This window comes from Tenrec ecaudatus, chromosome 17, assembly GCF_050624435.1.
Source record: "Tenrec ecaudatus isolate mTenEca1 chromosome 17, mTenEca1.hap1, whole genome shotgun sequence".
Taxonomy (NCBI): Eukaryota; Metazoa; Chordata; class Mammalia; order Afrosoricida; family Tenrecidae; genus Tenrec; species Tenrec ecaudatus.
Genome location: NC_134546.1, coordinates 1,730,927 through 1,751,498, shown reverse-complemented (window position 1 = coordinate 1,751,498; position 20,572 = coordinate 1,730,927). Strand labels below are relative to the sequence as shown.

Here is a 20,572-nt window from a genome sequence, read left to right as displayed (position 1 = left end):
TGTTGTACATAGGATTGCAAGGAGTCAAAACCCACTAACAGTACCTTACAATGGAGGGTCTAAGGACCCTCAGTTAAAAATCTGTGCGCTATTCAATTGATAGTGTGGGAGTGAAAGCTGTAATCGTTAAGTTTGTCGCTGATCAAAGGAAATCACTTGACTATGAATCAGCCCCATTTGGAATTTCTTGAATTTATAGGACTGACTGGAATTGGAACAAAGACTCAGTAAAACAAACTTCATGATCCCATCTTAATGTGTGAGAATAATGGGTAAAGGTTCCCCCTCAGATCAGTGAAGATGTCCCTTGGTGCTATAAACAGTCGTGCATTTGGGTCACTGGTCATGTCACTGATCACCGTATGTTAAGGGAAGTTCTGTTCCTTTAGGAAAACGCTGACGAGCATAATGCCAGGCCCGCTCTGAGGCCTCCATACCAAACACAGCAATTGATGTGCCTAATGCAGCGATGGAATTAGTTAATAATATGTGAAAATATTCAGCCAGTCACTCTCATTGAGTCATTTCTGATTCATAGCGACTCTATAGTACCTGGGTTTCCAAACATTTTTGTCCTATTTCCCCCTTTTCAGGGAAAAAAAAATTACCCAGAACACCCCTGGCAATTAAAAACTTTTGTACTAATCCAGGGTAAAGCATAGGTGTCCGCTTTTGCTGCTCCCCCACTGGATTGTCCCAGCACCCCAGAGACCCATATAGCTTACTTTGGGAAACTTCGTGTAATAGGTGAAAAATTAAGTTATATTGTTAGCTATGGTGCATAGTAGTGGGGTGTTTGTAAGAAAGGGGAAAGATGAAGTTGGAGAGGTACTGTTGTCAGGTTTGGGTGGTTATTTTTGTTTTTAGTTTTATTGGCATAGAGAGGTAGTGTTGTTTTTAAGTCACTGATTTCCCTGATTATACTTGAAACGAGATGTCTCACTATTGGATAGCCCATGATGATTACAGTAAGAAATATTCTAAAGTAAACATTCTGGCACATGCATATTTTAAAATAGAAACACAAACCACTTAGTTATCTCAAGTGTTTCATAGTGATGTGCAAATGTTATATGTTACTCTATAGAATACATAGCTCAATTACAAAAACTTAAAAACCAAAACACTATATATACATTTACTTTTGAGTTAGAACGGCATGATGAAAAATGTGAGCACATGTTAGTGGTTAAGCAGTAACACTGAACAGATGCTACAAAAAGACACACAACAGGTTTGCAGTCTGGAAAGAAGAGCAGAACGCCATTAAAACTATCAGATTTCTGTTTCTAGATCTTAGTCAATAAATAAGTAAAGACCTATCTGGTTGTAAAAGCACCAAATTTTAGTATCGGTGTTGCAAACATGCGTAGTTTAGCTTTTCTCTAATCTTTTCCTCTAATTTAAAAAGTCCTGTATGCAATGATAGATAATGTTCTTGTCTGTTTATTACTGTAATTGAAATTAATGTGACTCGTCATAAGTAGGTCATTTATAAATGTGAAATTGCTTGAGGTCATCTTTTACTGCCACACCGCATTTCATTTCTGGCTGCACAGATTTGAGCTGTATCGCTAGGCTGTTTGCCACGAAAGCATGTGTGGTTTTCATCTTATAAAAGGAAATGGTTGATTTGAGATTGTGTTGTCTTGGAAACAGTTATATATGATTTAAAAGGTATCTGCTCACATTTCATGTGTCACATGAGTATCACTCAGTAGCTCATTTTTGTAGAAAAAGACCCTTCTGAAAGTATATGCTTTAGGGGAGTGGGGGGAATAGATGCTTTCAAATGAGCTTAATCAAAAGTCCATTCATTGTGATTCTATCTGAATTTGTGATAACTTTCCTGTCATCTTTCTCTGAATTAATTTTGGTTAGGCATTTTAAATATTAAACATGAGTGAAAGGGGAAATACTTAATAGGCTACAATTGGGAAAATAATTCTGCAAGTCATACTATAATTTGTTACTGTAGTATAACTTTTATTGTATAAGCAATAAACTTGAAATTATACAGATGGTGGTAGTTCTTTGTCTTTTGGGAAAAGTACATATTTACAGAGGTGGCTTTTATATTTATTTTCTGGCGTTCTTATGCTTAGTCTCACAGATGTTTTCTGGCTTAAAATTCCTTAAAATTCAATTTAACTTGTCTAGCCTAGTTAAATGTACTTCAGCTAAGTAAACGGACACACTTACTGATCTTTCCCCCTAGAAGTTAGTGAATAAATTGAGAGAGGCTTCACAAATCAAATGATCTTTATTGTGTTTTTCCTATTTAAGAAATGGTTATAAGGTTCCAAAGGTTGGTTAATACTGAAAAGGTTCACAGTGGAAGACAGTCATCCTTTGCCCTCATCCTTCCCCACACCTCAGCTCTGGTCTCCACAGTAAAGCTTTACCTTTGTTAGCCATGTATCAAGCGCCATACTTGCTCACCTTGGTATTGGTCCCTGTGGACATCGTCCACTGTCTTCCTGATAGTAGATGATGTTTAGGCCTTTTTCATGCTCCCATTTCTGTTTCTTGCCTTGTCCCCCTAATATATTTATTATGAACTTAGTTAAATTGATAGTATTTTGTGTTGTAACAATAGTATTGTTACCTCCGTCCCAGGTAGTGTGCCATCATTGTATTTTCTTTCTTTTTTTTAAGCATGTTCTTTTTCCCGAAGTTACAGGGTATTGTACAGTTACATCATCTAAAATCAAACTTGCCTTTAAATATTCTTTTATCATCATGAGGATGGAGCTCAAAGTTTTTCAGCACTTTTGCTTGAGGGCGAACCTCTCACATAACAAAATCTAATCCTGGGGTGAAAGGGCCTTTTCCCCACGTTTCTAACAGATGTCAGTATGACCCTGACTCAGATTGGGAGTGCCTCAAGTGGGAAACCTGCCTTCTAATTGTGCGGTTATTGCTCTCTGGGTCCATACCCAGAGTCCGCAGGGTTACCCTAGGGTAATGGACTGTGATGCACTATCTAGTGATGCTACAGACGCAGGGAAGTTTCAGTTCTGTGTGTTAAAATCACAACTGGAGATTAGAGACTGAAGCTAGAGGCTTTGGGTGCTTAGCCATTACTAGTTCTACTAGGAGCTCCTCTATTTTATTGGATTTCCTAGCAGACCATAGAACCCCCCAGATCTGGTCATCATAGCACAGAGGCCTGTGAAGCACCATGGTTTTTATAAAAGAATCCAGGAATGTTCTGTTTTCCTATCTTTGGGCTTCCTGTTGAATGAGAAGTTTGTTTCAGGTATTGGAGTACTTTAAATTAAAAAAAAATACTCTAAATTGTGTTTTTTATTTTTCTTCAAATTTCTCAAATAATTTCCAACATATTTAGTACAGAAAAACTAAATATTTTCTATACTCTGAATTGTCTTCATTGTTAAAAGTAGTCTTCCTCAAAGAGTGGAAAAATGCCTAGAAAACTTAGAAATAGTTATTTTACTATAAATTGAGAAATGATTTTTGAGCAAACAAAACCTTTTAAGTCTGGGAGCTGACTACTTGCTAGAAGAAGAGTTTTTATGCAGAGGAAAATATGGGCCTTCCTGGGAGCTGAATCCAGATGCCCTGTGAGCAATGCTGGGCGTAAATGTAAAATTGGTTTAAAAACATCACAAAGAACAGAGAAACAGAGTAACAACTCTGTAGGAGGGACAAAGATTTATCTTATAAAACATATAATAATGTTATGAAACTTGTTCAAATGAGAAGGAAATCAGCATGTTTATTAGAATATGATGTATCTCAACTTATAGAGTAGTTCTTTTTTTTAAGAGTAGGTCTTTTAATAATGGACACAATGTGCAAGGTTATTTTTAGCTTATGTAATTTTTGGTGGTGGTAAAATTCTTCAGAGATCTAAGATTTCAATATCTAGGTTTGTAATAAAACATACCTGTAATGAAATGGGTGGGAGGAGGACATTCATCTATCATTTGATTGCTTGCTCCACAATTTGGAATACCTTCAGCAATGAATTATCATGATTTATCACATAATTAGTTTTATAGATCACATTGTTGAACTCTTTTATCATCCTTTCTCTGAATGATCCTATAACAAAACAGGCTGGAAGAGATTAAAGGAAAAAACTAAGATCTTGGACTAGTTATTGTGTTGGACTTCTGTTGTGTGATTTATAATGAAACTAGGTAAGCTCAAAAACTCTCCAGGTGAATGAGCAGGAGATAGTCCTAGGTGAGAGGGACTTGAAGGAATTTAAATGTGGAGTACAGAAAATAGAAATACAGAGCTAGAATAGACAGTGAGAGAGGAAAACTATTTACTGAAGATCTATGATTGCAAAGGAGCCCCCCTGGTGGTGCATTGAATGATGATTAATTGGGTTTCTAACCACAAGGTCAACAGTTCTAGCCCATCAGCCACTCTGGGAAAGATGAGGCTTTCATCAAAGAACAAAAAATCATAATTGGCTACACACCTCCATGATACGATCGCCGAAGACAAACGGGTGCATAAGCAAATGTGGCGAAGAAAGCCGATGGTGCCCGACTATCGAAAGAGATAGTGTATGGGGTCTTAAAGGCTTGAAGGTGAACAAGCGGCCATCTAGCTCAGAAGCAACAAAGCCCACATGGAAGAAGCACACCAGCCTGTGCGATCATGAGGTGCCAGAGGGACCAGGTATAAGGCATCATGTAAAAAAAAAAAAGAATATGTGTGTGTGTGTGTGTGTGTGTTTGTGTGTGCGTGTGTGTGTATACCATAGTGAATTGAAGGGGGAAGTGCAGAGTGGAGACCCAAGGCCCATTTGTCGGCCACTGGAGATCCCCTCTTAGAGGAGTTTAGGAGAGGAGATGGGTCAGTCAGGGTGCGAGGTAGTACCGATGAAGAACACAGCTTTCCCCCAGATCCTGGATGCTGCCTCCCCCCAACTACCATGATCCAAATTCTGCCTTTCAGGACTGGATAGGGCAGAGGTTGTACACTGGTGCATATGGGAGCTGGAGGCACAGGGAATCCAGGGTAGACGATACCTTCAGCACCAGGGGTGTGAGAGGAGATGCTGGGAGAGTGGAGGGTGAGTGGGTTGGAAAGGGGGAACTGATAACAAGGATCCACATGTGACCTCCTCCATGGGAGATGGACAGCAGAGAAGGGCGAAAGGGAGACTCCGGATAGGGCAAGATATGACAAAATAACAATCTATAAATTATCAGTGGCTCATGAGGGAGGGGGTAGCGGGGAGGGAGGGGAAAAAGAAAAAAAAAAAAAGGACCTGATGCAAAGGGCTTAAGTGGAGAGCAGATGCTTTGAAAATGATTAGGGCAAAGAATGTACAGATGTGCTTTATACAATTGATGTATGTATATGTATGGATTGTGATAAGAGTTGTATGAGCCCCTAATAAAATGTAAAAAAAAAAAAAAAAGATGAGGCTTTCAGCTTCCGTGAAGATTTTCCGTCAGCCTCAGAAACCCAGTGGAATATTTGTGTCTATACCAGCAGTTCTCTACCTGTGGGTCACTACCCTTTGGGGGTCGAACAACCCTTTCACAGGGGTCACCAGATTCATAACAGTAGCAAAATTACAGTTATGAAGTAGCAATGAAAATAATTTTATGGTTGGAGGGTCACCACAACAGGAGGAATGGTATTAAAGGGTCGTGGCATTCGGAAGGTTGAGAACCACTGTAGGGTCCCTATGAAACTGAATCGACTCAGTGATAGTGGAGTTAGATCATAGGTATTGCTAACATTTTTGTTAACCAGGGTTATTTCTGAATTTGTTCTCCAATTACAAGTATACTTTTCTGTACAAGAGTGGCTCCAGCAAATGGAGCTTTTATCATCAGTAGTACTAACACTTCAGACACTCAACGAGGATTTGTTCTTACTGCTAAACATGCACCGGATCATTCCAGCTCCCTTTTCACCCATTTTAAATTGATTCTAGTTTTGAACTTTTTCATCAAGGTTTTCTCTCCTATGTTTAGTTATTGTTATTTGGTGTTTTGGTTTTGGGTAATGATTTTCTGTTAATGAAATCCAGGATAGGTAAATCTCTAGAGACAGTAACAAGATTAATGATTTCTTGGATATAGCAGGGGAGGTTGGGGGGAAATGAGGAACCAATACAGAGTACAAGAAAGAGGAGGATGCTCTAAAGTTGATTGTGATGGTAAACGAACAGGTAGCCTTTTTATCACTAAACTTGAATGTATGCTATGTGAATTGCATGATTACAGAAGTGTTTTTTGTTTAGAGTGTACCAGAGTTGATTATAGAAAAGAAGGCTTTGCTTTCAGCATTCTGGTATTTACGTGTGGGGGCGTGCTGGTCAGACTGACACATGTATCTGACCCCTGCAGTGTGTAGTCTCCTGGCTTTTGTAAATCATTTTGGTTGGTGCTTTTCCCTCAGAGACCCACTTCCCTGTGTAGGCTTCACTTGCCTCCGCTGTCCTGACTTGAGCCCTTATTTCCCTTAACTTACACCAAACATAAATCAGACACAGCTCAGATAAGCCTCCACTGTTGTGCCATGTTCTGCAGTTCTCCAGTTGTAGTTCAGGGTTCTGTTAATTCAGCTGATCTTTGGGACACAAATATTGGTAAGGAGTGTTTATTCCAGACTGCAGGTGGGTTGTTGGCTTGGAAACTTTCATACCTCTTATTAAAAACTCTAAAATTTTAAAACATTGTTTATTCCAAATAAGGTAGGTATTGGAGGTAAAGATATGAATTCAAAAGGCTCCTTGCTCTCAGGAGACTTAGTCTAATGAAAAAGTGAATTTTAAAAGCAGTGAAGTGAATACTTCAGGATTTGAAGACAATTCAGCATGAGATTTAACAGTGTAATTCACCACATTAATACATACAAGGGAAAGAATCAGATGGGAGTAGAGGTGAGGATATGGCTGAGGAAGGCATCCCTGCAGAATCTGAGGCAGCCAGGTAAAGAGGGTGTCATAGAGGCAGGTGGGCCAAGTGTGGCGAGTTGGCTTGAACAAACATAGAGAAGGACGGTGATGGATGAGGATGGCTTCCACTTGGATGAGAAATTGGTGAGGGTATATGGGGATATTGACTGGTTTCACACAGGGGATTAGTCAGATAAGTGAGTCTAGTAGGAACAATGCAAACAAGAGTTTTCAAAGTGTCAGGGAAAAGAAAAAACAAGAATGAGTCCATTTTAGAATCAGAGGTACTGCTGTGAGCTTACAAGTTTTAGTATGAATATCTAAGTATTTCTTTCTCTCACTCCATGGAGAAAGGAGCCCTGATGGGGCAGTGAGTTATGTATTGGGGTGTACTCAGATCTACCACTTGCTCCTCCACAGGAGAAAGAGGAAGCTTTGGAAATCCTATGGGGCAGGTCTACTCAGTTCTACCTTTGGCTGCCTTTCTGTTTCAGTTTACTTTGTCTTAAGAGTACTCTCGCTGTTTGCTCTCAATGACTTGGCCAGGTTTAGCAACATAAAAGCAGCCACGCATGCTACCTACTGCATGACTTCTTTTCCCCTGGGGCATTCATTACCTTCTCAGTAAGGAGGGGCCTTGGTGGAGCTGTGGTAGAGCACTCACTGCCAACCCAGGCTTGCCAGTTCAGACCCACAGGGGAAAGACTGCTCAGTAGCGATGACTTGTTTTGTGTTGGACCCAGTAAAAAGAAATAGCATTTGTTTGGTCGTAGTCCATATTTTAATTCTTGACTTAAATGAATTCATGTTGAGTGATGAAAATACAGATGTAAAAGAAATGAGGTTTCATCCCTGGAATATGGAGAGGAAACACCAAGCTCTTGTTACTTGAATTTCAGATTTATTTTGCCACTGCCTTAAAGTCCCTGGGTGAAGCAAATGGTTAATGCACCCAGGTCCTAGCTGAAAGGTTGGTGTTTTGAGCCCAGGTAGAGGCACCTTGCAAGAAGGCTTGGCAATCTACTTTGAACCATCAACCACTGAAAACCCTGTGGCGCGCAGTTCTCCTCAGGCTCATGTAGTACTGCCATGAGTCCCAGTTGACTTGACAGCAGCTGCGTGGTTAGGAGCATCAGGTACCCAGATCTGTGCCGTAGTCATCCTTTTGGATCATCTATTTGTGAAGATGAGTACATAATTTGCTTTAAGATAAAAGTACTAAAGTGATTGTCAATATCTAACTGAACATTTTAAATATTTTATGTGATTTTGGATTAATGTATATATATTCTTCAATTTCTTGCAGTAATCCTAAATTGGAAAGTCAGAGAGTAAATCAAAAGGTCAACAATGATGCATCACTCAGAATTCATAATCTATCCATTTTGGTCAGACAGATAAAAATATATTACCAGGTAAGTGCTATGTTTTTAAAATTGAATATTTAGTAACTGTATTCATAAGTTTATGTTACTTACTCATCAAACAAATATTAAATGCTTATTATATACCAGGTACTAGTCCATTAAGAGGAGCCCTGTGGCACAGTGTTTATGCTTTTGACTGCTCACCGAAAGGTGGACCAGTGGGAGAAAGCAGCAGCAGCCAGCTCCATAACGAGCACAGCCTTGGAAACCCACTATGCGTCAGATTCAACTCTGTCACACAGCAGCAGTAGCGAGCTCCATTTGTTTGGGTAGAGCAATGCATACAATACCTTATTTCCTATGAGATAGTAAAGATTCAAGCAAATTTTCTATTTTATTGATTAAATAGTTCTCAAGTTCACGAGATTTATATTTTGTTAAGCATCTTTAAATTATGCCTTAGAAGAGCATATTTTAATTCCGTCTTTTTTTAAAGCATAAGTGAATGTATAATTTAGTTTATAAAGGTGAGCAGTTTTAAGGATATTAATTTACCTCCAAGAATCACTCTATTGCATATATTTTGGTATGCTGATGAACTTTGGTATACATGTCTTGCTTTTGAGGTTGCTCAGTAAGTGACAGTTTAAGGTTATCATCTGCTTTCTATTTTCTTACTTTCTCTGTTTTTTGGTGACATGTCTTAGCCCTGACGATGTAGTTTTGTCTTGGTGAATGAGTGGGATTGAAGTTTTTACTTTTGTGTCTAACCCTCATTGCTTTCTTAAACAGTGTTCAGTTAAGTTTTAGCCTGTATAAATGAATACCCCATGCATTTTAGTCTAAAAAGCTTTCATATATATAAACATAGTACTATAAAATCTGCATCATTGCCTAGGTTCATGATATTATTAATAGATTTACTACAAAGAAAGCTGATGGTGCCCGGCTATCAAAAGAGATAGCGTCTGGGGTCTTAAAAGCTTGCAGGTAAACAAGCGGCCATCTAGCTCAGAAGCAACAAAGCCCACATGGAAGAAGCATACCAGCCTGAGTGATCACGAGTTGTCGAAGGGATCAGGTATAAGGCATCATCAGAAAAAAAAAAAATCTTACCATAGTGAATGAAGGGGGAAGTGCAGAGTGGAGACCCAAAGCCCATTTGTTGGCCACTGGAGATCCCCCTTGCAGAGGGGTCTAGGGGAGAAGATGAGTCAGTCAGGGTGCGATGTAGCACCGATGAAGAATACAGCTTTCCTCCAGTTCCTAAATGCTTCCTCCCCCACAAATATCATGATCAGAATTCTACCTTGCAAGTCTGGATAAAGCAGAGGATGTATACTGGTACAGATAGGAGCTGGAGACACAGGGAATCCAGGGCGGATGATACCTTCAGGACCAGGGGTGTGAGTGGCGATACTGGGAGGGTAGAGGGTGAGTTGGTTGGAAAGAGGGAACTGATAACAAGGATCTACATGTGACCTCCTTCCTGGGAGTGGACAACAGAAAAGGGGGTGAAGGGAGACGCCGGACAGGGCAAGATATGACAAAATAATAATTTATAAATTATCAAGGGCTCATGAGGGAGGGGGGAGCGGGGAGGGAGGGGAAACAAAAAGAGGACCTGATGCAAAGGACTTACGTGGAGAGCAAATGCTTTGAAATTGATGAGGGCAAAGAATGTACAAATGTGCTTTACACAATTGATGTATGTATGGATTGCGATAAGAGTTGTATGAGTCCCTAATAAAATGTTTTAAATAAATTTTAAAAATAGACTTACCACATATCTGCATAGGTGTTACTTAAATTATTTTTTAACAAGTTAATTATGCCCCTAGTGTCCAGGGATATAAATAAACTTTAGATACACCAATGAATTTTGAACTCACACTGAATCATAAGGCCTAATTTAAGAATAATTCATTCTTAAAATGTGGCCCAGCTCAGGGTTTTGCTCTCATGAAAGTGTGACTGAAGATAAACAGGTACTGTAGCAAAGTGTGGTAGAGAAATCAGATGGCCCAGGGTATCAAACAGAATAGCAGTAAAACAAGCAATCATCTAAGTGAGATGTCACAGAAGGAGCACACCAGTCCCGCGTAATCCAAGTATGGTAAATAATAAGAGCAGGAGGAGGGAGTTGTATTAGAGCTTAAATTCTGAGCACCTGCCTTGCAGAAGGCTAGGGCTGGCAGTAAAAGCCCACATGGTTTAAGCTTCCATTGAATTATCTTAGACCGTTGATTGGTGATGTGAACCATCCTGCCCTCAGCCAGGTGTGCATTGGAAACGGAATTCCTACAGATATAGTTAGGTTAAAATTTAATGTATTATTATTTGTTTTTACCTTTACCCATTTTAAGTTTTTTCTGCTTTCTGTTATCTTCTACTTTCTTTTGAATTGTGGTTTTTCTGTTTTATTGTCATTGTAGGAGTCGTTTGCTTTTTAATTTATTGGGGGCTCTTACGTCTCTTATTACCATCCATACAATCATCCATTGTGTCAAGCACATTTGTACATATGTTCCCATCATCATTTTCAAAGCATTTTCTTTTTTTTTTTAATTTTTAAAAATTTATTTATTTATTTATTTTTTTGCAAACCCTTGTGTCGAGGGCTGACTTTCAATAGATCGCAGCGAGGGAGCTGCTCTGCTACTTACGAAACCCCAACCCAGAAGCAGGTCGTCTACGAATGGTTTAGCACCAGGCTCCCCACGAACGTGCGGTGCGTGACGGGCGTGGGGACGGCCGCCTTTCCGGCCGCGCCCCGTTTCCCGGGATGAGGGGCAAGCATTTTCTTTCTATTTGAGTCTTTGATATCAGCTCCTCATATCCCCCTCCCTCATGAACCCTTCATAAGTTATAGATTATTATTTTCATATCTTACATCGTCCTCTGTTGCCCTTCACCCACTTTTTTGTTGATAATCCCCCAGTGAGGGGGTTATATGTTGATCCTTGTGATCTATTCCCCCTTTCTCCTCCCACCTTCCCCTTATTCTCCTGGTATCTCTATTCTCATTGTTGTCTCTGAGGGGTTTGTCTATCCTGGATTCCCTGTGTTGCAGGCTCTGATCTGTAGGAGTGTACATGTTTTGGTCTAATCTGGTTTGTAAAGTAGAATTGAGATCATGATAGTGGGGAGAAGGAAGCATTAAGGAACTAGAGGAAAGTTCTGTTTCGTTGGTGCTATACTGCACCCTGACTGGCTCATCTCTTCTGGTGACCCTTCTGAGAGGGGATATCCATTTGTCTACAGATGGGCTTTAGATCTCCACTCCAATACCCCCTCCCCCATTGACATTGGTTATGATTTTGTTCTGGGTCTTCGATGTCTGATGCTTGATCCCATTGACACCTCATAATCACACAGGCTGGTGTGCTTCTTCCATGTAGGCTTTGTTGCTTCTTAGCTAGTTGGCCGCTTGTTTATCTTCAAATCTTTATGACCCCAGACGCTATATCTTTTGATAGCTGGGCAACATCAGTTTTCTTCACCACATTTTCTAATACATCCATTTTGTCTTCAGCGATTGTGTAGGTAAGGTGAGCATCACAAAATGCCAGATTATTAGAACAAATGTTCTTGTGTTGAAGGAGTACTTGAGTCGAGGCCCAATGTCCATCTGGAACCTTCTTTTTTTTTTTTTTTGGAACCTTAATTCTTAACATATATAAGTACATAGATTATTCCCCTCTTGTTATATATAAATATATTTACATGTGTACATGCCTATATTTAGACCTCTATAAATATCCTTTGCCTCCTGGTTCTTTCCTCTATTTCCTTTTACTTTCCTCTTGTCCCACTATCATGTTCGGCCTTCGTTTGGGTATAGTAATTCCTCGCTTCTACCTTGCCCTTGATTAAGCCCCACTAGGCATCCTACATTCTTCTCTCCATTGATTTTAGTTCACATGTTGTTTCCTTGTCCCTTGGTTGGTTCCCCTTTCCTTTCCTTTCTCCCACCTCCCCTTCTCCCATATTCCCATGGAACCATCGGGCCTGTTCTTATTGTCTGAATTGCTTATCCTGCCTACCCTATCTAGATAGATATTCAGTGATATTAATAAGCACAAAAACCAGGCAAAGCCAAACAAAACAACAAAGGAAGTCAAAACAACAAAAAATAAACAACAACGAAAAGAAAGTTATTGACAAAAATTGAAAAGCCTATAAATAGTTAAGGGTCTGTTTGTTGGCCTTTACGAGTGTTTTCCAGTCTAGTCACGTGGTTGAAAAAATTTTAATATATTGTGTTCTTTTTTTAAATGTTTATTTTAAAATATTTTCTCATTTCTACTATTCCTTTTCACTTATGAATTATTTAGAACCATGCTTAATGTTTATAAATATATAGTATTTTCCAAGTCATCATTTTTGTTCTTGGTCAAGTAATATGATCTGGATGATACTAATTTTTTTATCTAAATAATTATTTTTCTTTATCTAGAATCTAATGTTTTCATTAAAATTTCTATTTGCTTGAAACTCATATGCCTTCTCCAGTTGTTGGGGTACAGAATTAGAGCAGACATGTTTCTTACTTGTGTTGTTCAATTCGTTTTCATTTTTATTAATTTTACTATTGAGCTATCAGTTATGGAGAAAGGGTTGAAACCTTCCATTATGGTGCTAGATTTGTCAGGTTTTACTTTATATGCTTTGAAACTAGCTGTTACTGGATTGGGTGCAATGATTTAAAATGTTTTAAATACTTTTAAAGAATTAAAACTTTTATCAGTAATAGTTGTATAGTGACTGCTGAGTTTGGAGACTTTATTTTCTCTACTAGTTTAAATTTTTTTGTTTACTTGGAAACTACTCCAGAAATGATACCTTTCGTATTTAACATGACAAAGGCCAGACGTTACCAAGAGCATTACCAGTTTATAGATTAGTACTGTGACCTTAGGGTGCTTTACTTACAGTCATTGCCCCTTTAGGACTTAAATGCTATTTTTATCTTTTATTTTCATTCTTTTTTTTCTTTTCCAAACCATTTTATTAGGAGCTAATCGAGTTATCATACCTTTCCATGGTTCACTCACATCAAGCAATATTGTATAATCACTGCCCATAGTCAGTTTCAAAAAGTGTTCCACTTGAACTCCTTGATAGCAGCTGCCCCCACTCCTATGCCATACCCCTCAGCAACCCTTATTCCAGTTATTGACCCTGTAAGTTCAACTATTCTGGGTTTCATATACTGAAAACCATAGAAAAATACTTAGTGGAGTCAACAAGACTACCAACAATCACAAAACACAACAGAGATAAACCCTAATAATTGTGGGGGCGGGGGGTCAACACAAAATAATAAAAACCAGGATCAAGTGCACAGTGTCTCAAAAGGGAAATCAAATGACAAGGTTTTAACCAGTCAATTAGATTTATCATTTAATCCCATATAGTTGGCTGGCCACCCTCAATTATGGTTAGAGCAGCGGTTCTCAACCTGTGGGTCGCAACTCCTTTGGAGGTCAAACGACCCTTTCACAGGGGTTGCCCGATTCATAACAGTAGCAAAATTACAGTTATGAAGTAGCAGTGAAAATAATTTTATCGTTGGGGGCTTACTACAACACGAGGAACTGTATTAAAGGGTGGTAGCATTAGGAAGGTTGAGAACCACTGAGTTAGAGGGAAATCACAGGAGTTTAGTTTCTGTGTAGCTCCTGCAAATGTATTTTGGGCTTCCATCCATTCTGTCTTTATCAATCACATAAATGTGATATTAAATGTACTATTAAGTAAATAAAGTCAGCGTTTTGTCAGCTAAAGCTACATATTTTCCTTTCCTCTTTCTACTCATGCATGTTTTCAACACTGTGTTTCTGAAAAATACTTTTATTTTATCCTTGTTCTTAAAATATAATTTTGCTGGGTAAGTAGTTCTAGGTTGAAAAATGAAGATTTAATATATTTATATCTGAATTTCTCTTTACGCCGGAAAAGTCAGCTATCAGTCTTAAATTTTTATTGATATTTTACTTAACAGTCTTCCCCCCTCCCCTTCTTGGCATTTTTTTTAAAAGAAAGAAATAGGGATTTATTTCTAATGAAAACTCAATTTACAGATCCCAGCAGGATTTTATATGTGTTGCTCTACATAAATGTCTTTGTGTTAGACAGGGTTCTCTAGAAAAACAAAACCAGGACACTTAAGATTTAGGATATAGATAGATAGATAGATAGATAGATAGATAGATAGATAGATAGATAGAAAGAATAAATGTACAACATAAAAAATAAACAGCTAATTAATCCATAGAGCAGTACAAATGGCTCAGTTCAACTCACAAAGGCTGCTGGGTGCAAGTCAAGGAAGCAGACAGCTGAGTCTTCTGTAAAGCAATATAGGGAGTATGGCCACAGGTAGCAAACAGCAGCGAAGGTCACCAACAGTCAGCCAGCTGACAGGGTCTGACATTCCCCAGCTAAAGTGATGTATACATTAGTAGTGTGGCAAAGCAAGTCTTGATGGAACCTCAAACTACAGTGACACAGGCCACAGGTTGGGTGTCTCACAGGTAGTGTAGCTTGCAAGTAGAGGCAGAGAACTAGCTAAGGTAGCTGCACACTGGCCTAATCATCAGAGAGAAAGAGACAGAAAAGTGACTCTCGCGGAGCCATTTATCTCCTTGCCCTTCAATTAAACTGCAACCTTATTAATCCCACATCTGTTTATTGGCTAGGTTGGCACATCAAACCTACCTATTACAGTAGTCTTCATTCCTTAACGAAATGACTTGGCTATTTTTAATGTAGCTTCTTCTAGTATTTTCTTCCTTACTCTGTCATTCTGATCTTCAGCTCTTCTTAATCATTACATGAAGAAAAGCCATACGTATTACTGTTAGGGTCTCACTCATTCACACACAGGTTTATTCCAAATAAAACCCTTTAAAACATGTCTTGCTTAGGGGATGGCTGCAGACAGGTAGGTTCTCATTAACACACTCTGTGCTTTTCAAACAGGTCCAGTTCAAACAGGGACTTCAGACATCATTTTGGATGTTTTGCTTGGTGTGTGCTCAATGAATGGTGAACCAAGAGTACCATACAGTTACTGTTTCAATGATTTCCTTACTTTTTATGATGTGTCTTAGTCTGGGAGGCATGGCTTTACCTTTGTGAATGAGTGTTACTGAATTTTTTCCCCTTTCATCAATCTCCATTGTCTATATGATTAAACAGTCACTTTAGAGTTTAATCTGTATAAGTGAACAATTAATGTATTGTGCTTTGTAAAGCCAGCCTTTTCTTGGTAGCATTTTAAGTTATGTACCATTGGCTAAATGAATAACACAATTAATAGATTTTGCCTTATCTACCTTACCCAGAGGGGTGATTTATAATGTTCTCTATCATAAAATGATATAATGATGTCTTTTTATCATGATTTATCATGACTGAACCAGAGACATACATAAACCATACATATATGAATGGATTTGGGGCTCACCCTTAACTCTGGCCCCAAAGACAATCAGAGATCACTGAAGTTCTGAGTGGTATAGGCAAAGTGTGGTGAAGAAATCAGGTGATGCCTGGCTCTCAGAACTAATAGTGCTTGTGGGTCTTGAAGAATTGTCTTAAAATAAGCAGTAGCCATTTAAGTGAGGCATCAATTTAAGTCTACAAGGAAGAAGTACACCAGCCAGTGTGACACAAGGATTACAAGTAATAAACTTCGAATCTGGAGGGAACATATCAAAACTTAAATTCTGAATAGCCAGTTTGCTGAAGGCCAGTGGAAGCAGGGCCCCACATGGATTGAGCCTCTGGTGACTCCTCTCTGACCGTAGTCCAGGCATGTGAGTAGCCGTGCTCAGCAGAGAGCATTGTGAAGTCTCTTGTGGCAGATGTAGTTAGGTTAAAATGTAACAGCTTATTATTTGACTTAACATTTTGACTTATTTTTAAGCTTTTTCAGTTTTAATGTTTTCTGCATCTCCATTGAAGTCTTTTTCTGTTTTGTATATCATGTTGTTGGCTTTTTCTTTTTGCTCGCTTCCTATTTGTGTTCTGTGTGATTTTCTCTATGTGAAATCCAAGATAGATTATCTCTTGAAACAGTACCCGGATTATTAATTACCCAAGGGCATGGCAGGGGAGGTTGTGGGGAAACGGGAAGCTAACAACGAGTCCGAGAAGACAGTGTTCTGAAATTGAATGTGGTGATCCCTGCGTAACCCTACTTACTATGACATTAAATTGTATTATACGTGAATTACATGCCAATAAAACTTAAGCAAAAACAGTGACCTCTGAAGGGATCTTCTGGGCCAGTTCAATTTGAGGAAACGAGGTCTTCTCAGAGATCCTGGCGACGGTTTTTGTGGGGGACTCAGGAGGGGTAATCCCAGTAGATTTTTTTCTGGGGACACAGGATGATCGCTCACGTACTAGAGAGAAGTTGAGGAAAATTGAAAAGGGCATCGGGGAGAAGGCGGCTAGGAAAATTGCATAGAAGGAGTTACTTTTTGTTGTGACCATGCACTTGCTCATCTGTCCTAAGAACCCTGTGCCCACTCTCCCTATGCCCCTGATCTTGCCCCTTCAAACTTTGTCTCCAAACTTAAGCAGTGTTTAAAAGAGCATGCTTTGAGTTCCTTGTGGAAGCCAAGAGTACTGTTTTGGCATGACTCACAGGATACAGACTTCTTCAGGAAAGGGTTAGAGAAATGGAAGCCTTGTTTGGAAAGGTATGGACTTAGATAGAGGATATGTTGAGATCGTTAGCTTGACATCTTGATATTTTCATGTCATGAAGGTAGTGAGTATGCTTTTGTAGCAGTGCTTTTAGACTTACCCTGTATGTTGGGCTTTCTGGCTCATCCTCCATTTCAGTAAGCTTTCTTTTACGTTGCCAAGCTTGGTGTTTCATTCTGAATATGTTTTTCCAGATACTCTCTCTAGTTTACAAAATTGCCTACTTCTCATCAGTAGTAAATATTCTGTTTTAAACCACTGATTGGAATTTTGGACAGCAACAAGGTTATTCAGATTAAACTATTATTAGTACCAAGATTGAGAAACGCCAGCTTAGATGATATTTAAATGGATGATTTTTGTCCTTGTCACCATTTGATTTAGACACATTCATAAATATTTCCTTGTTTGTTGCAGGGTCGGTTATACCCTGTTCTTCTCATGAGTCTTGAATACCAATGGACTAGTTCAGGGTCATGACAGATTACATAGCACTATCTGCAGCTGTCAGGATCGCCAACCTCGTATTGCATGCTTTTTAACAAAGGTGGTAATCAATAATAGAGTTTTCTCAGGTGTGCTAAGGTTTTTTGGAATATTTTATTGGATATTTTTGGGTAATAGACACGTCTGTGTTTATCAGACAAGCCCTGGGGGTACAGTACTGTTTGGAGTTTGAACCTACAGATGCTTTCTGGAAGGAAGATTACGCAGAGTGCTTTCATAGAGATTTACAGCCTTAGAAACTCGGAGGGGCAAGTCTACTCCATCTTGTAGCCTTGGGGGGTAAGAATCGACTCCAGGGCAAAAGAGTTTTTTGTTTTAATACAACTTCATCATAATTTAAACTTTTGTCCATCTTACTTAAGAGACCTACGGGAAAAAATTACTGTTAGTTGCTGTTGGGTGACTTTACAGTGTCGGTTTTTCACTGGGGTCAAGTAATTAGCCATTTTTGTCACTCAGGAACTCCTACAGCCTTACTGAGGGCTTAGATCCCTCCCTTGTCACTCCCTAGTGTGCTTTCTGTTGAGCCAGCTTGCCGCCTCAGCCCCAAAATATTTCATGTTTTTTTCCATAAAATATTCTAACACACTTTTAATTAGTCTTAAAAATAGATCAGTTATCTTGAGACAGAATTAAATAAGTAAATTTTAAAAATTCTCATATATTGTCAAAAAGATAACCTGCTGATGCTGTCCAGTAAGCATTGGATGCTAACTACAAGGCCAGTGGTTTGAATCCATCAAATGCACTACAGGAGAAAGGTGAGGCGTTTGTTCCCACAAATATTTACAGCCTCAAAAACCCTATGTCGGGTTGCTATGAGAAGTTTTGTTTGACTCGATGGCAGTGAGTTTATTATCAAGATAGACATAGCATTCATGGTTTACTAGATGAGACTTCAAGTTCATGAAATCAAATAATTTAACTCTCTTCACCTGTTGGAAATCCTGTTTGTTTTCCAGAAGTCTTTATAAAAATGATTTAAAATATTTCTTATACATACAACCAATTTCTTAATCATACAACCAATCAAATAGAGAGTTTGAGGTGCATTATTTAAGTACACTTGGATTATAATGATTTTCCACCCTTTGCCCTTAAGCTGGTTCCCACTCAGATTGAGTGTGGTATGATTTGCCTCATAGAGTTCTCAAGGCCACAAATCTGCTGAGTTGAACCTCTGACCTTTTGGTTTGCAGCTGAATGTTTAAACCATCATGTCACCAGGATTCCTTCTGACATGCACTAAGGAAAAGTGAATTTGGGCAGGTTAAAATAGAAAAATTTATGTCTTCAATATTTTCATGGTGTCTTATACGTCCAGGGTCATCTTACAGGGAATGGTAGATAAAGAACCACTAAGCATTTTAAACATATATTCCCAGAATGAAAGACCTGCTGAATAGTCAACCAAATGCTCCAAAAGATGAGAAAAGAAATCACAGGCTCAACAATTACAGTAGGTGACTTCATACACCGTTCTATGAGAAAGATAGATCACAGGGAAAGAAACTCAACAAGGTGGCTAGAGATCTAAACACTACAACTAGACAATTTGATATAATAGATATTTATAGAGCTCTTTATCTAAATAACAAAAAAATTCACATTCTTTTCAAGCTCACATGGCAAATATTCTAAGATTAAATTTAAGCATATTGTTATCATACAGAACTCTCTCTCTGACCACTGTGCCATAGGCTGGAAATCAACAAAAGGAAGATGAAAAAAACGAGCAAACAATTGGAGGATGAATAACTCTATTGCAAAAGGAGGAGTGTGTACTAGCCCAGATCAGAGATGAAATTAGGAAATTTCTAGAAACCCAACGAGAATGAGAACACAATGTACCAAAACTTACGTGTCACAGCAATGGCAGTTATCAGAGGAAGTTTCGTAGTAATAAATGCATGCATGGAACAGGAAGAAAGACTTATGATTGATAAGAGAACTAGAGAAAAGTCAACAGGACAATCTACCAGGAACCATTAAGAGTGGTCTTTGGGGCTGGCTCTAATCCTAACTACATTGACACCTATCCCCCTCCATCCAGAGGAATTCACTTCATAGGGCAGCACTGAAGCTACAGCTCAGGGAGAGGGGTGCATCTGATCAGAGCACATAAGAGCAAATGAAGGGGGAGGGAGTGGAACACATCCTGGCCAACCAACCCTTGAGGATAATATTCCTGCCCAGAACAGCCAATGCACAAAGAGTATACTATATGGCTGGCCCTAGTACGAGACATGACATCCCTCACTGACCCATTGCCCTACATGGGGACAACACTGGAAACACAGTGTGGCAACTGCATCTGATCTGACTCCACCACACTGAGGCAAAACACTAAGGGCGTGCAACAGAACAGCAAAGGAAGAAAGCAATGAAGTCCTTGGGAATTCCAAAAATACTTTGGTGTCAGGCCATGGCACCCAATCAGAATTGACCAGAAAACACTCCTAAAGGTCAACAAACAGACCTTGAACTATTTACAGGCTTTTCTCTTTTATTTTGGTCATTGGTATTTTTTTCTTGTTTTGTTGCTTTGCTTTGCTCTGTCGTGTTTTTTGTGTGCATTTTATTATCTCTGCAGGTCTATCTAGATAGGATAGGCAGGATAAACAATCTGGAGGAGAAAACGGGACTGACGGTGGGGGAGAGCATGGGAGAGGGGGAGATGGGCTGGAGGAAGTAGGTGTTAACAAACCCAGGGATAGGGGAACAACAAGTGATCCAAAATCAACTGTGAGGAGGAGAGTGTAGGAGGCCTGGTGGGCTTGATCAAGGGCAATGTAACCAAGAGGAATTACTGAATCCCAAATGAAGGCTGAGCATGATAGTGGGAAAAGAGGAAAGTCATAGGAAATAGAGGAAAGAACTAGGACACAGAGGGTATTTATAGAGGTCAAAATATAGGCATGTACATATGTGCATATATATATGATGATGGGGAAATAGCTGTATGTACATACATTTATAGATTTAGTATTAAGGTAACAGATGGGCATTGGGCTTCTACTCAAGTACTCCCTCAATGCATGAACACTTTGTTCTATTAAACTGACATTCCATG

General features: G+C 39.1%; 1 protein-coding gene across 4 annotated transcripts in view; it reads left to right on the top strand.

The window, feature by feature from the left end:
- CCDC88A (coiled-coil domain containing 88A) overlaps positions 1–20,572 on the top strand; it is a 128,822-nt gene that overhangs the window by 15,878 nt on the left and 92,372 nt on the right. For all 4 annotated transcript variants that reach the window (XM_075535648.1, XM_075535647.1, XM_075535646.1 and 1 more), the window contains exon 3: positions 8,208–8,316. In XM_075535648.1, the coding sequence (XP_075391763.1) occupies positions 8,208–8,316 (109 nt within the window). The remainder of the gene's footprint in view (positions 1–8,207; positions 8,317–20,572) is intronic.